Genomic DNA, 18,477 nt, shown 5'->3' with positions numbered 1-18,477 from the left:
GCCATGTGAAAAAGTGAGAAGCTTATATGTTTCTTTGGGGGTATACAGCTGTCAGCGTCATTGTGGTGTAGTCAGAGTTTTTCTTTTCAGAAATGACAACTTACAAGTGTTACCAACAGTGAAGCTTTTCAACAATCCTGCCTTGTGGCAGGAAACCACACATTTTATGCAGAGAACAGCACCCACACAAACAAAATAAGATATGACACAAAAATTTGGCCATTCTGAGAAAAGCTGGAGAGTTGACAGGTGTGGTGGCACTCCTGTCTTACTTGTAATGCGGTAGTACCTAACGGTTCTGAAACATACTGTGTACCTCCACTGATTTTGACATAGTTCTGGACCACTTGTGTACATTAAAAGCGTTTTCTGTCTCTACATGTTTCTACCAGTCTCGTCACTATTTATATATATATTGAGTGTTTTTCAGAACATTTGTTGGCAAAACTGTGGCTTGGAAAACAGCCGTTTTTCTTCCTCCACATGTGGTTGCAATAATACGCAAGTACCGGAATTACTGTTACTGCAAGTCAGGTTTTACCACTGTTGATGTGCAGTGATCATGGGGTTATAAAAGTTAATTTGTTGCTAGATGTTCTTCTTCTTTCGGCTTTTTCCCGGTTAGGGGTCGCCACAGCGAATCACCTGTCTGCTCATAGTTGACAGTGGAGTTTTACGGTGTCGAGTTGCCAGCCCGGTGCCCAACCTTCCACAGAAGGCACACACATGCATGCACTCAAGCCTAGGGCCAATTTAGAGTGTCCAATCCACCTACAGCATGTCTTTGTGATGTGGGAGGAAACCGGAGCACCCGGAGGAAACCCACGTGACCACAGGGAGGACATGCATTCTACCAAACTGAAATCTAAACCAGTACACAGAAATCTAGTTACAGATTATTTGAAAGCAAAACAGTCACTGTGTAAAACTAACTGGAGTGATATGTTCAGTGGAAAATACTGCAGACAGAATGTGGAAAGTTTTGAAAGAGAAATTGAGTGCAAAAACAATATTTAACATTAGTATCAAGGCATATAACATCAAGGGGATATATTTCCATAGGAACAAGATACCTGATTAGGGTGAGAGAGACAAAAAAATATAAGAAATGGAAGAGAGGTCAAACTACAACTTTGAAAACTGAAATAAACAAACTGGACAAACAAATTAAGCAGAGAGTGAGGCAAGATCAAGAACAATTTGAAGAAAATGTATATAAGGATATTTAGCATAACAGGAAACTTTTTTATAGCTACATAAGATGTGGAAGGAGTAAAGATGTACAAAATGATAAACTGTGTGTAGACTCTAAAATTTATTCTCAGACATAACAGATTAAAGATGTATTTATAAAATCTTATGCAAAACAGTTTGGCTCCACAAAAGGGGTGAGAAGTCATCCTAGTGACATCCAGGTAACTTCAAATACTGGAATCAAATTAGATTATATTGAAAAAGAATTGCACAAACTAGATCCAAACAATGCACAAGGAGGAGACGGAATTAGTAATAATGACCTGAGAACACTTCAGTAAGAACTTACAGTACCACTATATCTATTATTCACTAGGGCATATAAATATAGGGAGATTCCTCAAGGTTGGAGACATGCGCTTATTAAACCTGTCTTTAAAGGAAAGGGGAGTAGAACAAACCCAGAGTCAAACAGACCCCTATGTCTACTTTTACATTGTGGAAAAATAATGGAGAAGGTAATACTGGATAAGTTATTGTCAGAATTGGATACGCTGGGACTTGAAAAAGGAGAAGGAGGAGCTCTCCTATACTCATCCTCCTTGTCAGTTACTCCCTATAACAAACCTACTCCCCACTTAAATAATGCTGAATTACTCCTAGCACTACTTCAAGTTAACAAACACAAGCACATATGTATAGCCTCCCACTACATCCCCCTAGTGACAGCTACCATAAAAAAACTCCTTCAGAAACTGAAGCCATGCTCTAATGTTCCAGATAACATTTCTTCACACTTTCTTAGCATAGCTGCCGAAGCCATTGCCTACCCCATTAGCATTCTAATCAACCGCTTTATCCAAGAAAGCATAGTTCCCCAAATTTGGAAAAAGGCTTTTATCGTACCCTTACATAAAGGCGGCAATAATAACAATGTTATAATTTCCGTCCCATCGCTATCCTATATCCCATCTCTAAACTCCTAGAGAAGTGTATCCAACTACAACTCCTACCACATCTCATAGACAACCACCTACTTACTCCCACACAACATGGATTTAGACCAGGTCACAGCACTATGACAGCCCTCCTCTCCTTCCTGGAAACTGTAAATAAAGCCCGGGACTCTGGTCAAATTGTTTCTACCCTACTACTTGACCTCTCTAAGGCCTGTGACACTATCTCTCACAACCTACTTCTAACTAATATATCAAGCAGTAAAATGGAAAAAGACCACCTCCTCATTCCTAAATACCCCAACCGAAGTTCCCCAAGGTTCCATACTGGGTCCCCTCCTCTTTAATATATTTATAAACGACTTCCGCAATTCTATCCCTTTCTCAAATATCATCCAATACGCAGATGATTCAACTATTATCTGTTCTTTCACATCCATCCCGACACTCCTAAAGCTTACACAGGATGCATTCTCAACCACTGAACAATGGATGAAAAAAAATCACCTAGCACTAAATGCCTCTAAAACCAAATTAATGGTATTTACTCCGTCTAAAGTCACCTCTTTCAATATAAACACATTCTCTATCACTAGCTATAACAACACATCTCTGGAACTGGTGTCAGAAGCCAAATTACTAGGGGTCCAAATTGACAGTCAGTTTAAATTCATTTCCCACCTCCAACTAAATATCAAAAAAACCCATTAAAAACTAGGCATGCTCTACCGACAAAATCGCTATCTTACACCCTCCACTAAAATCACTCTCTCTCTACCTCATTTCCTATCCCCTCCCTTCTGTATGGAGCTCCGCTCCTAACCAATCTACAATCTTCCCTTAAAACACAACTTTCCTGTTCCTACAACAAAATCGTCAAGTTCACTACCAGCCACAAGTCCTCCACCCACCACTGTTCTTCTCTCCACAAACTAAAATAGCTAGAACTACCCAATCATCTCACCTATATACAACTTACTCTTGCACATAAGCTCATTTTCAATCCCTCCCTCTGTCCCTCCCTTTTCTTTGCCTTTAAAATGCACCTACCTGACAGAGTACTAAGGTCTAACAACCAAAACCTAATAGAATTGTACAAACCAACTTGTCCCCCAGGTAAAAATCTCCTATCCTATGGTCTAGCACGTTTCTAGAACTCTCTTCCACCATCCATTCATACCACCTCTAACCGCTTTATATTCAAAAAATCTCTTCATTTACATCTAATATCCCAGTGGGAATGCTCCAGCTCCCACATAACTTACACTGGCATTTTCCTTTTTCTCTTCACTCCCCCTCTTTATACTGGGAATTTCCTTTTACTTTCTCTCCTAACTCATACATCCTTCCACTGTACTTTCTAAGCTATTTATAAAGAATGCATTAGAATGTACCTCTTAGTGCAAGCTTCCTAATATGTAATGGCTTCTCAGTATTTATACTGTAATGTCCTTTTTTACTAGTCTGTATAATCTGTAACGTTCTTCACTAGTCTGTATTATTTGTAATGTTTGCTCTAGTCAGTAACATTTGTAAAAATTGTAATCTAAAACTTTTTGTAACCTTGCTTGTTTTTGGAGCTTTTCTCCCTGGGACTCCATTGAAAACGGGTTCATCTTGGCCCAATGGACTATCCTGATAAACCAACTGCAAATAAATAAATAAATAAACAGCATGCATATGTTGAAAATAGATCTATTACCACCTGTAACATTTTTTATTTTTATTTATTTACATTTGTTGACCGGGAGTGTCTGACTGGACGTAGGTCCATTTTCAGTGGAGGCCCAGGGAGAAAAGCTCCACAGTTAAAATAAACAGACAGTAGTTACATTGGATTACATAGCGATTAACAATTTAACATAGCAATTAATTACAAACATATTTACAGATGAAGAGCATAGTACATCAGTAGACAACTAGAATCTTTATCTGCAAAATACATAACAGACATTAACAAATGTTACAATAAGAAGTTCCTGCTGTATAATAAGTACTAGGCTTATGAGCATCTGAGCTTGCTATAATCAAGGTAGTTAGTGGGGTGGAAAGAAAGGTAGTGGTTGGATGGGGTGGGTGATATTAGAGTGGGAGTTGCAAGGGCATAGCCAGCATGTTTTTAGGTGCGCTTTTAGTAAAGTTTTGAAGTGGGTGCATGATGGTACAGAGGTAATTGTGGGTGGGAGGGAGTTCCATAATTTGGCTATGGCACAAGAGAATAGTGCTTCACCAAAACAAGCTAGACACCTGCTACAACAAAACAGAAGCCAAATTAGCAGAGTTATTGGCTTTAGTGATCTGCAAGTGATTTTTGTTGCTGGATCTTAGTGGTCTGGTGGTGCGACAGGGTTGGAGTAGATTCTGGAGGGATGGGACATTTAGTGGATGGTTTACTAGTTTGTGGGCGAGTGATAGTTGATACCATTGAAGGAGGTGAGGGAGTTCAAGCCAGCCCAGTTCAGCAAGTGAGAGACAGTGGTGACTACGGTAGGATGCCCCTAGGGCGAATTTGGCGATTTTGTTGTAGCAGGTCTCTAGCTTGTTCAGATCGCATTGCCTTAGGTTGGTATATATTGGAGAGGCATAAAGTGGGGTGGAGATAAGGTGGGAATTTGCTATTGAAATCTTTGCTGCTTTGGTGAAAAGTTGCTTATTTCTGTATAACGCTCCTAGTTTTTTGTGGACTTCTTTATGGTCATGGATATGTGAATGTCAAATTTTAGTTTATTGTGTATTTCCACTCCTAGCAATTTGGTGTGTTCAGTTGGGTATATAGTGGTGTTGTCTTTTGCTGTGATGTTAAAGTGAGAGTTGTTTTGAGTATGTTTGGTCGGTTGGAAGATGAGTAGTTTAGTTTTGTTTGGGTTGAGTATTAATTGGGCATCGGATAACCAAGTTTCAACAGAGGAAAAGACTTCCTGTGTGACTTTTTGCAATTTGGGTAGGGGCTGGGCTGAGCAGATGATGGTTGAGTCATCTGCATATTGTATGAGTGTGCCATGTTTGGTGGCAGAGGCTAGATTATTGGTGAAAACAGAAAAGAGTAGGGGTCTAAGGATGGATCCTTGAGGAACCCCTATGGAGAAAGGCAGTTGCGGAGATATGTCATTCTGCCATACAACGGATTGTTGACGGTCAGACAGCTAACTCTGAAACCAGTTGGTGACTGATTGAGAGAAGGATTGGTTACTGAGGACAGAGATGAGTTGTTTGTGTGGGACCATGTCAAATGTTTTAGATAGGTCTAGGAAAGTAGCAGAGGAGAGATAGCCATTGTTTTTATGCTGAAGGATAATGTTAGTAAAGGAGAGTAAGGCAGTGGTGGTGCTATGGTTTGGTCGGAAACCACACTGAGTATTGCAAAGAGGTTGTTAGTAAAGAGGTTGTCTGAGACCTGAGAATGTATGCATCTCTCTAGTATTTTGGAGAGTGGAGAGAGAATACCTATGGGGTGGTAATTGGTTAGGTCTGTGGAGGGGAATTATATGTGATACTTTCCATAGTGTGCGAATGTAACTTTCTGACAAAGATCGGTTAATCAAGATGGATACTGGGTAGGCCAGAGCATCAGCTGCGATTTGTAGGTATTCACTTGGGAGGTTGTCTGCTGCTAATTTGGTGGGCTTAAGTTTAGTTAAGAGTTTTTTATGTTGGAGGTAGGTACAGGAGAAAAAGAGAAGGCAGTGGGGGGATTACTAGTTGAAGGTGTGGGTTGGAGGGGAGGGGGTTTGTGTTGTTTAGCTAGTGATAGTATGGTTTGTGTGAAGTGTGTGTTGAATGAGGTAGCAATATTTTTGGAGGAGTGGGGGATGTTAGGAGGAGGGGTACTGCCTTTACCTGGGTGGAGGATGGAGTTTGTGGAGGACCAGAATTGTTTGGGGCTGTGTTGGGAGGAGTCTAGGGCAGACTGGTAGTATTGGAATTTGTCCTGTTTTATTAGCTTTTTAACTCTATTGCGTAGTTCTAGGAATTTCTGTCTAGTTGAGGGGGTTTTGGTTTTGCGCCAGTGCTCCGAGGCTTTATCCCTGTTTTTCATTTCTGACTTAGTGGTTTTCTGGGGAGGGTTGTGCTTTTGTTCTGGAAAGTCTTATGGGGCATGGTAATTAAGGATGCTCAGGAAGGTAGTATTAAAAAATTCAGCTGCATCATCAAGACTGAGGTACTTTAGGGGATGCCGGTTACATTATTTGAGGGATGAGGTGAATGTGAGTGGGTTAAAGTTTAGTTTTTTGCGTATTTGACGGTAGATGACAGGTTTAGCTTGGTATAGGTATTTTTTGAGTAGGAATGTTGGGGAGTGATCACTGAGGCTATCTGATAAGCAGCCTGTTATATATGACTGGGGGCTCTTACTGACTAGTATCCAATCCAGGGTAGTTGCTTGCTGGAGTTTTTATTTATCCTGGTTGGCGACTGGACTAGTTGGGTGAAGCTATGAAAGTTTATATGATGGGTTGTATTGTTGCCAGAACAGGATTGCCAGTCAATATTGAAATCACCTAAAAAGATAGTTTCTTGGGGGAGATGGTGGGTAGACCAGCTGAGGAGGTTTTCTAGTGGAGGGATGTTTTGGCCAGGTGGGAAGTAGCATCCAATTATGTTGATGGTTTTGGTTTGGTTTATTTTGTGGTTGGTATATATTATTTCTTCATTGCCTATTTGTGGAGCTGATGATTTTAAGATCTGGATGTTTAGATGCTGTTTAAATATTATAGCTACACCACCTCCTTTCTTGTTTAGCCGGTCTACTCTTAGTATGCCGTAACCGGTAGGGAGTATTTGCTCACTGGTAATGTGAGGTTTTAGCCAGGTTTCTGTCAGGATGACTATATCTGGGGAGTACAAGTCTGTGGTGGCATGGAGTTCATGGACTTTGTTGGATATATTTCTAATATTTAGGCTTAGTAGAAGGAAGTCACTTGGCTTTCTATTGGCTGTGATATGGGAGAAGTTGTGGTTTCTAGTCTGATTATGAGGATTGGGGTTGGAGATGGTAGGGCCAGGGTTGGGGTTGATGTCTCCACTTAGGGCTAGTTTTGATATGCATGAGGTTATTAGTTTTCTCAGTTTTTGAATGTGTTTGTTTATTAGGGAAACTGTATGATTGTGCACTGTGGGTAATAGGTATGGTGGGAGGGTTACTATGTTAAGTTGTAGGGATGCTTTATGTTTGAGTAATATAGTTGGTAGAATATGTGGGGGGTGTATAAGGATCGTTCTTGAGTTGGTGGGAGGGGAGCTGAGTGAGGGTGAGACATGAGTGGTGGTGTGAGAAGTAGTACAGTGGTAGTGGTTGAGTGGGGGGATGATGGAGCTTTGGTAGGATGTAAGATATGCAAGGAGAGTGCATGCAGTGAGCATAGGTAAGGTATGCTTGTACGTGTTAGTTGAGGAGGTGTGATAGTAGTGGGAAAATGGAGGAGGTAGTGTTGGGTTAGCGCTGTGGTTGGTTATTGGAAAGATGTGAGGGGTTTGTGAGTGTAATAAAGGTAGGACCACTGGGGGCGGGAGGTAATAGGGGGCAGGATGGGGAGCGAAGCAGGTAGAGACCCTGTTAGTTGCTCTTATGAGGGGGCTGGAAACAATCAGGTAACAGAGTAAACTGATAAATGATCATATGATAGTGACAAAGGGTGGTTGTAGTATTTATTAACTTTGGGATTGACTTAAGGTAATAAACAGGGAAGGGGGGGGACAAGGGTGTGAGCAGGCAGTTCTTTTGTACTGCTGCTAATGAGCCAAAGCAAAGACAAGTTTGTGTTTAAGAGCAGGCAGTTCTTCATGATGTTCTATAACAATATAATAACAGTTGTGGATGAAAAATTGTGCTGTGATGTAATCTATATAGATTTAACTTCAACATTTGAGAGGGTCATACACAAAACACTGATCAATAAATTAGAACAAGTAGGTATCGATGAACTCTTGATGAGAAGGATAGCTGCATGGCTTACAAACAGGACATGGCAAGTATCATACAGCAACTGTACAGTTGAAATTCTTGGTTACAGTCGGGGGTCCCACAGGGCTCTATCCTAGGCCCTTACTTGTTTTAGAGTGTATCTTTCAGACCTAACTTTTTCATCTGAGGTGTTCTACAGTCTATATACAGATATCCTAAAATTGGGTAAACTGATTACGTGTTTCAGATAAGGCATGTCTGCAAAAAAACTTAATTAAACTGACCATTTGGGCACAGGAGAATAATATACTGCTAAATACATCAAGAACTAAGTGTATGTGATTTGGGAGATATAAATTGAAAGGTGAATATTTAATGCAGCACACAGTGATTGAAACTGTAGATTCATCTAAGGACCGGGTATACAGGTAGATCTAGCTTTGAGTTTTTCTAATCATATCAGCCAGTTGGTTAATGATAGTTATAGAACTATAGGTTGTATAAAAAGATTTATAATGTCTGGGAAACCAGAAATGATGAAGTCATTGTTTATTACGAAAACCTCAAAACAGCAACGAAAACTAAACCAAGAACAAAAACTAAAGGATGGCAAGCTAGGAGATCTCCTAACTTGCCATCCTTTATTTTTTGTTCATTGTTTGTTAGTTACATTAGACCCAAATTTGAGTATGAAATAACACTATGGAAACCTTATAAGAAAACAAACATGAGTAAACTGGAAAGGGTATAGCGGAAATATGCCAAGGGCATCCATGGATGTGAAAATTTAAATTACTATGAAGGACTAAAATGTCCGAACCTGTACAGTGTCTCTTACAGATAACTAAGAGGAGATCTAATTCAGGTATATTGGGCATTTAGAGACAACTACCTCTGGGAATGTTAGGGGTTATCACAAAGTAGTAGAGAATCATCAGACAACCTATGTAGAAGATTCTAGAGGAATGAGAAGAGTACTAATTCATTCTCTGAGAGAGCAGCTGATGCATGGAACAGAGTACCAAATTACATTAAAGCAAGTACTAGTGTAGATATTTTTAAGAACAGCCTGGGCACTTTTTATGAAACAAGTATTTTGGTATATTGGCAAGCTAGAAAGGCATAATGTCTGTGCTTGAAATATTTGTATGTATGTATTATGTAACTTTAACTTTGCCATCTTACAGTTTGATATGGAAATGCAGTTTTAATTTTATAATGTCTAAAAAACTAGAGTTACATATGTACAGAGCTCTTAGAGAAACTGTTTTATGAGGGAATTTGGAAAAGGCTTAACTTACCTCCTGCTGTTATCCACCCAAGATGTTGATATTCTATATAGCAGAGTGTGAATAAAGGACCTGAGTAACAGTGTGCACTATTCATTATAAGGAACTGCACTTTTGTCTCAACTACCTTTGCTGCTGTCTCTGAGTATGTCCTGTACCAAAAATCAATTTGTGTGGTAAATTGCCTCTTGAAATTTTTAGGATGCTTTTATGAGTAACCTGTTCTACCTGTACAGTGTTTTCAGTTTTTGTTTGATTTTTTTGCTAGCGTTTAGGTTCACTAAGAGTTATCTCTGTCATGTTTTGAACAAGTACAAGTAATACACATCTGACCTGATTAACAACATCTGAACATGTGCTTTACAGAATAAGGATGTTAAGTAAGAAGGAACTGCCCTGGCAGAATTTGGCTTACTTTATTTTTTGAAGGTTTCCATCCCCAGTACTCTTAATGTTGTCTGGATGGTCTCCTTCTCTAAATTATACTAGGTTACCAGTACTGCTAGCAAATGTAAATACATTTTTTGGTTGATTATTAACCCAGATGTCCTGTGGGATTCTGGAACAATCTGAATGTCCTTAATGGCACTTTATTGCTGCTGAAATTTATCCGCCTTACAGTAAATTTGTGGCATTCGCTGAATAGTCTGAAAAGGGAGGAACTTGACGTACCTCTTTCATGAGCTGGTTCTTAAGGAAAGGAGCTGTTTTCTTATTTTGCCTCATCTGCTTCACAGGTTGATATCCCTGCTGCTTTACGTTGTTTTGGCAGATGTAAGTTTTCTTTTAAGTCAGTTTATGTGAGCATTGTTTTGTAAGCCTTGCCACTTGTAGCAGCTGACATGGATGGAATGCGTTCAATATGTGACATTTGTAGTGCTGTAGCAGATGCAGGAAATATTATTTTAATTCATTTCCGAGCAGCAAACATAGCCTAATGATTATTTAGAAAGCTAATGCTATATATTTCACCTTGACTGTTTAATTTTGTTCTTATATATTTTATTTGGTAATGGCCAGTAAGCAGAAGCAGTTGTTTTTGGAGGTGACTTGTAAGCCTTTCAGTGGTAGTGTTGCATTCAGAAATGCAGCATTCAAATAAAAATGTTTGTACTTTGCTTGAATTCTGTCGTTTAAGCTTTTCTTCTAGCCTAAGCTGTAAACTTTAAAAGCAAAGTTATACAAGGAGAAAGTTGCTAATGTGTCATTAATTAAAGTACTTCATGTGTACATGTGCTATGACTATTTTTTGTCTCCTCAGGTTGAACTTGTATGAGCTCATCAAAAAGAACAAGTATCAGGGTTTCAGCTTGTCAATAATTCGGAAGATAATACAGGCACTACTAAAGAGTCTGCAGTTACTACACAGGGAGAGAATCATCCACTGTGACCTAAAGCCGGTATGTATTTCCAGCATTTATTTCATGGCATAGTAATTGCTCAGAAGACGTGAGACTTAGGCCTGAACTTTAAAAGTAAAAAAAAGTGGTAATCGAAAATGCAGTAGATTGTAGTTGCATTTTCCTTTTATTTTCAAAAACATTTTTATTTTGTTTTCATTATAAACATATGCAAATGTACATATAACAAATTCAATAAAACAATAACAAAGCTACTTACAATATTTACATTCATCCATGATAAACAATCAATTTATCCATGAGAAGTTATCAGTATTTGTTCAAAAGGTTTTCCAACTTTTGCCATCCTATTTTTTATGAATAATGTTATGAGCTCTGTAACAAATGGTTTGCACTTCTTTTTTACAAACAACTTTTGCTAAATTAATGTTGTTTGCCTTTCAGCTTTTCCCGGTTAGGGGTCGCCACAGCGGAACTCCGGTCCGCTAATGATTGGCAGTAGAGTTTTACGGTGCCGAGTTGCCAGCTCGATGCCCAGCCTAATACAATCTTTAAATATCAAATCTTGTTTACTTTTCCAGTTCAAAGTAATAACTTTTCTGGCAATTGCAAGAAATGAGCAGAGTAACTGAATCTGAGATTTAGGTATTACATTAGGTATAGGAACATTGAATATGATTAGTGAGTTAGAAATATGACAGTTATCAGACCATAATGCATTTACAAACTATCTTAAAGACTTTCCAGTATTGAACATTTCTACATTTAATGAACATGTGAACTCAGTTGGCCTCTAGTAATTCATCACATTTCCAACATTTACTTTCACTGTTTTTGAGTATAAGATTTTATTTTATATGGAGTATAGAAACTCCTATTCATAAATTTCCATGTATACAATCTCCAAAGTAATGAAGAAGAGGTACCATATGTAAAGTTCAATAACAATTTTTTGGATTCATCAGATATTTGTTCTCCATTAATCTTAACATAGTAATTCCAAAAATCTGAGTCAAACTTTAGAGTGTCTTCTCTTAGTATCTTATAGATAGGTAAGATAATTAATTTTTGATTATCTGTCTTTTTAAGACATCTAATAAAAAGCTGAATCAAACTAGGTATAGATTCAGTCTCTGGACTGATGATACTCTCATTTTGTTTCTATAAACTGCCCTAATGAGTGTATAAACAATCATCTGTCTTGACTATTATCAAAACTACATAAAAGAGAGTTTAGTGGTTTAATACTTTTTTTTCAATAATCTGATGCCAGAATATCAAGTTATTTTCCTTTAATTTTTTGCATTGCATTGATGTTGAAAGAATCTAGGCAATCAGGGGAGTATGTTATAGGGAATATAAAAAATAGAAATTGTTTAATGTTGTAATTACAATCAATTATATTTTTAAAGTTATTAAATATCTGATTAATGCCATAAGAAAATTTATCAAACTTATTAAATAAACAAAATTCACGTAAACGCCAGTGAACTCTACTTATTCCATATAGTTCCTTAAATTGATTTTCTATAGCTGTGATATCAGTTATATGAATCTCATGCATTGTTTTCCAGCCAGATATATAGGTAGGTGTGATCCAGTGTAATATTACATTAATTATAACTGATTTGGAATAAAGATCTAAGCTAGGGAATGCTATACCATTACTGTTCCAAGCTCTAATTTGCCATTTATATGCAATCCTAGGTTTTAAGGGGAACCAGAAAAATTGAAGTAGCATGGAATCTTATTTTTTTTAAATAAGTTTTTGGGAGGGGGTAGTATCAATGACTGTACACAAAACAAGATTTTAGGTAAAATTATCATTTTTATTAAAGAGAGCCTATCATCCACTGTGAAGAACATTTTATTCCATATTTTGATTAGTTCACTAATGGTGGTTATTAAATTATTGTAATTTAGTTTAACAGACTCTTTCCATGTACTCTTTATACTAACACCCAAATATGCTAATACATCATTCTCCCAATTAAACATGCTATTCTCTCTTAGGTTTTTGTTGATCTTTTTGTTAATTAGTAATGTTTTGGATGTATTATGATTAAATTTAAGCCCTGAAATTCTTTCAAACTTGCTTAAGGTTTTTATAACATCATGCAAAGAACCATCAATATCACCCAAAGTTAACAACATATCATCAGCAAATAATTGTATCTTAGGACAATAGTCCTTATTAATTTGAAAGTCTTTTATATTTTGCTTATTTCTGATATATGTAACAAAAGGTTCCAATGAAAGAGCAAACAATAATGGTGACAAAGGACAACCTTGTCTAGTAGTTCCCTTGAGGATTTCTAGTGGTGAGGATAGACATGATCGGATTTTCAAATAAGCTTGTGCCCCACTATACATTTTCATTAATAAGTTGACAAAATCTGAGGAGAATTCAAAACCAATCAGAATTTTCTGTAGATAAGACCAACTAATAGAATCAAAAGCTTTTTCTATGTCTAGGCTGATAATAGTTAGTTGTTTTTTGTATTTGTATGCTATGTCCATTAATGATAGCAAGCTTTTCTATGAAGAATGAACCCGGTCTGATCATTATGTATTAGATTAGGTAATATTTTCTTTATCCTATTAGCTAATATTCTCATGAAAATTTTATAATCAGTGTTTAGTAACAAAATTGGTCTATATGAATCACAAGATTTGGGGTCCTTACCTTGTTTTAATATGGGGGAGATAATTGAGTATTTCCATGATGGGGGTGTTATACATTTTTGCTTAACCATAGTAAAGGCACTCATCATTTTCTTTATTATATATTCAGGAAAAATCTTATATAGTTCAGGAATTATTCCATCCAGTCCTGGAGCTTTATTATCTTTTAAATTTTGTATTTGATCTTTTGCTTCTGTTAGTGTTATTTGTTTATTTAGTATGCTATTTTGTTGCATTGACACCTTAGTAGTTATATTTTCTTGAATAAAAGTATTTATTACATTTTCTGTCTCCAAAAGTGGTGTGTTATTATTTATATCTTTATAGTAGTTTTTGAACACTTCTAATATGCCCATTAAGTTAGATGCACTCTTAACTGAACCATCACTTTTATATTTAATCTCATTAAGAAGATTTTGACTGTTTATTTTTTGGATCTTACTGCTATTTTATGTAGATATTTGGGATTTACAGCATAAGATTGTAATTTCAAAATTTCCAGGTTTATGGCTACCTTATGATTCATAACTTGTAAGTATTTTTGATTTAACTTAGTAATTCCATTATGTGATACTTTGTTATTTGGTTTTCTGTCCATTTTTATCTTGTCTATGTTTTTTGTAAGTCTAAAAGTTCTTTGTCCCACTCTCTCCTTTTTCTAAGGTACCAAGATTTTATTCTACCATATATGTACATTTTAAAGGTCTCCTATAGTATAGTATCAGTCACTTCACCAATATCATTTGTTTCTATAAACATGTCTTAATCTTTCATTTTTCATTCCCTAAAGTCATTTAACTTAGTTATGTAAGCAGAAATTTTCTGTAGAAATCTTAAATCATCTGTATGTGTAGTTAATGTAAAGTTTATAGTATTATGGTCCGAAAGTGGACAAGTCGTTATAGATACGTCACTTATTTTAGAGTATATATTATTTGATACAAAGACCTTATCAATGTTTGTTTGTGTACCAAACTGATATGAATAGTGAGTACAGAATAAGAAATAATGTTCTCTTAGACCATGTATATCTGTAAGGGTCATCTGGTTTGTAAAGTCATTTAACTTCTTGGCTTGAGATGCTGGTTTTATTTTACCATTTTTAGAAGTATCATTGCCTGATAATAGGCAGTTAAAATCACCTTTTGTTATAATTTCCCCTTTTGCATTTAAACTAATCAGGTCCAGATATTTGTCAACATATTTAGTACTCCGTCCTGGTATCCATTATGTATTAATCAAAGTATAATACTTCCTATTGATTTCCAAAATAACCATGCTTAGCATCCCATCTTTATCTAAAATTGTATCTATAATTCTTTTATAGATACTTTTAAAATTATTTTATTTTTCGAGTAACAATCTGATAAAGCTGTGAACAGATGAACATAACAGGCCACAGCTTCATCTTGCCAAAAATATTTTAAAAAAATAGCACCCTATGTGGCGCACATTGCTTCCACATCTCTACTTATATATATACACCAACTCTTTGGTTGCACAACAATGAAGAAAAAGGAAATTTTAAAAGGGAGAGAGAATAATTGCCAGCACTGTAATGCAAACAGCTGTGGCAAAATACCACATATTCATTTGCTACTCATTAAAATTGTAATAGCAACAAATAGTTACTTGACCCCAAGTGAAACAACTGCCTTCCATGTACCTCTGTATATAACTGATTAAAATGGGTGATGAGGAGGGTGAGTCCTGACACATCCAGCAATAAACTGTGATTAAAAAACTATGAATTCTGAAATGTACTATTACATCATTAAGTCATTTTGAAAGGTGAGGCAGGGGCTTTTCCTGTGCATTCCCTACATCCCTGGTTATTATGTGTATTAACTCTGCATTTAAGAGTAGGGGAACTACTCCAAAGTGCCACTAACTTGTATAATATGTATCCCCCTAGGGTGACATACCCATTTTGCACCTCCCATCCCTTTTGGGTTTCACAATTTATCTGTCAACTAAATCTGATTTGTAAAAGACACATAGTATAAATGTGTTTTTATATTTGCTGACTTTCATATGTTTCAACAGTGACATTTATGTAGAATTTGAAATTCACTCTCAAAAAATGATTGTTTTTATTCTCGTCAAATCAACCAGTGCCACAGTTTTTCATAGGTTCATAGATAGGTATTAGGCTATCGGCCTAAGGGCCTACGTAAGCCTAGCCAACAAGGTTCCCTGCCTTACGCTACCCAAGAAAGTTAATTTCCTGTGCCCCTATTGAGCAGAACCACAGAAGTGATCCCCAGGGTGTATTTCCTATTTCCCATCCACTCATCAAGATTTTTCTTGAAGAGTGATAATGAGGAACATTGCTTAACATAGATGGATAGCTTGTTCCACGGTATAGGAAGTCTCTGGGACAGGAATCTATCCCTCCAGCATGTCCTGTTTATTGTGGTGACAAGGTTTAGGTTCCTAGAGTGTGTAGCTCAGTGGGATTGGGATTTCTGCAGGTGTAGTATGTCCAACAGCTCTGGGTTTAACATAGCTTTATATGTTAGGCAGAGATCTCCTCAGAGTAGGTGATATGCTACAGAGTAAAGCTGGAGTTTTTTGAGATGGTCAGTGTAGGGCATCAGTTTGAGGCCAGTAATCCTCTTTGTGAGGTACTTCTGTGGCCTTTCCAACCACTGCAAGTATCTTGTGAGGTACATTCCAAAAGGGGCATTGTACTCTATAATGGGTCTATTGAGTGCCGAGTAGAGGGGAACAATGACCTCCTGGATGAGAACCCTTTTATGATGAGGTGTGCCACATAGAAGGATTTCCTGACTACTTTGGCAATGTGATTATCAAAGGCTCCCAAGGTCTTATCACACTTTTGGTATTCAGTAGGCTGCCGTTTATGTGGTAATTCATGGGTACAGAGTTTTTACCAAAGGGGTTGACAATGCACTTTTTGGCATTGAGCTTGAGGCCATGCCTCTGACATCAGGCATCTATGTCAGTGAGGCCTTTCTGTAGGATGTCCACATTTATTTGGAGACGCAACTATGGCTCCTAGTTTGCAGTCTTCTGCGAACTTCGTTAGCCAGAGGCCTTCTGTGTTACCCTGTACTTCAGAGAAGTAGATACCAAACAGGAGAGGTCCCAGAACTGAACCCTGTGGTACTCCACTTGTCACTGGTTCATAGGTTCATAGGTTCATACTAGGCTATCTGCCCTAGGGCATTTATAAGCCTAGCCAGAATGTGTTTGGCTTTCGCCACCCATTTTAAATTAATTTTGCTATGCCCTTTTTCGAGGTTAGTATACTTTGTCTCTATCTAACAGTGACACAGAAGTGATACCCGGGGTAAACCTATGATCTCCCATCCACTCATCAAGATTCCTCTTGAAGAGAGTCAATGAGGGACTCTGCCTAACCTGGACTGGGATTTTATTCCAGAGTGAAGGGAGCCTCTGGGTTATGAATCTGTTCCTCCAGCATATCCTATTTATTTCAGTGCTGAGGTTCAAGTCTCGAGCCAGAGCTCGATGGGATTTGGATTTTCTGAGGTGCAGCATGTCCATTAATTCCAGGTTGGACATGGCTTTATACGTCAGGCACAGATCGCCTCTGAGCAGGCGGTATGCCACTGAGTAAAGCTGGAGTTTCTTTAACCGGGCAGCATATGGCATCTGTTTGAGCCCTTTGATCCTCTTGGTGAGGTACTTTTGGGGTCTTTCCAGTTGCTGCAGGTGTCTGGTAAGGTACATCCCAAAAGGGGCATTGTACTCAATTATGGGCCTGATGAGGGATGAGTAAAGAGGCACGATGACGTCCCCTGATCTAGATGTGAATCCCTTCATGATTAGGTGGGCTATATAAAATGTTTTTCTAACCACTTTGGTTTGAAGTCAGATTTGGAGTCTGCAAGTTTTGTATGTGCTGAAGGGGTATAAGTGATTATTATATATGAGACCAAACTCTTAGTAAACAGGTCATGGCCATTTGCTGGACTTTGTGCTAAAAGCACTGCAATTAATACATTACTTACCTGAGCTGGCAATGAGTATGTGAGAAGTCCAGATGCACCTCAGACAAGGAAAGAAAATGACACTCCTGCAGCTCCAAGATAGGCTAGCATGGGTGAGTGGTGGGTATGGAATCAGAAATGTGTTTTCTATAGATTTGTTTTAAATAAATAAATTACTGTTTTAGAGCCCCTTGCAAGCTGATTGGGGGGGTGGCTGTCCCATTCACTCCACTCTTCTTATAGCTTCCTGTCCTTTAATGTTCCCACTGTTAGTAAATCCATTACACTTTGGAGGACTGTTTAGTACCCGTTGCTTTATTATCTTCATTCTGTTAATGTGCTTACTACTGAGCAATGAACCTCTCCTCCCAAAAATAAGTGGTCCCCATGATCTGCTAATATTCTTTTACATAACAGAATAAAGGAAGGTCTTCAGTTCTTTACAAATACATAGCATTATTCAGTGTAAAATATGGATGTCTTACCATATGTTACGAAATGTGTGCCAACAATGTGTCATGTTCAGCATCAGATAGATGAGATCAGGTGTGAAAATCTGATGAGTGTAGTAAACTGAAAAAATGGTACTTTTCCGTTAAACCCCTACCATGCGTTTGGGAGTCAGACTGGCGTATCTCAGCCTGTTTCTTTCTTTATTATCTTCAGGAATTTTTCTCTCTGGTTTATAAATCATACTTACCCATTATATTTGAGTCTTTTCCATGGAAAAACCTGCACAGCAAAATGTTTGCAGGCCTGTCTTTCCTCCATCTCACTGAGACAATAAATACATTATGTCTCCGGGACTGCAGGCTATCTGTAGTGAGACAAGCCAGCTTTATTGTCACAGATTAGAGAGCAGCTTGACACACCTGGTAGGAAAACCAATGAAGTGAAGGAGGATACTTTAGCTAAAGAAATGTTTACTTCTTCCCAAAAATAAACCATTGAATGATGTACTGCAACAAGGAAGGCCCATCTAAGACTTTTTAGAACACAACCAAGAGCATAACTGAGGATTACTTGATTCATCTTATTTATCAGTGAAATGTGTACATCTTTCAGATTCACGGAATGAATTCACTCAGCCATGCATTAGCAGTGTCGTGC

The 18,477-nt window shown here is 37.6% G+C and overlaps 1 protein-coding gene across 1 annotated transcript in view; it reads left to right on the top strand.

The window, feature by feature from the left end:
* Window positions 1-18,477, top strand: part of DYRK4 (dual specificity tyrosine phosphorylation regulated kinase 4) — a 1,709,423-nt gene that overhangs the window by 1,320,370 nt on the left and 370,576 nt on the right. The window contains exon 8 of the mRNA XM_044087559.1: window positions 10,603-10,741. Coding sequence (XP_043943494.1) covers window positions 10,603-10,741 — 139 coding nt within the window. The remainder of the gene's footprint in view (window positions 1-10,602; window positions 10,742-18,477) is intronic.

Source organism: Protopterus annectens, chromosome 11.part0 (genome assembly GCF_019279795.1).
Source record: "Protopterus annectens isolate FY-2018-M chromosome 11.part0, PAN1.0, whole genome shotgun sequence".
NCBI classification, from domain to species: Eukaryota; Metazoa; Chordata; order Ceratodontiformes; family Protopteridae; genus Protopterus; species Protopterus annectens.
Note: the sequence above shows the minus strand (reverse complement) of the source record. Positions and strands in the feature narration are given on the sequence as shown.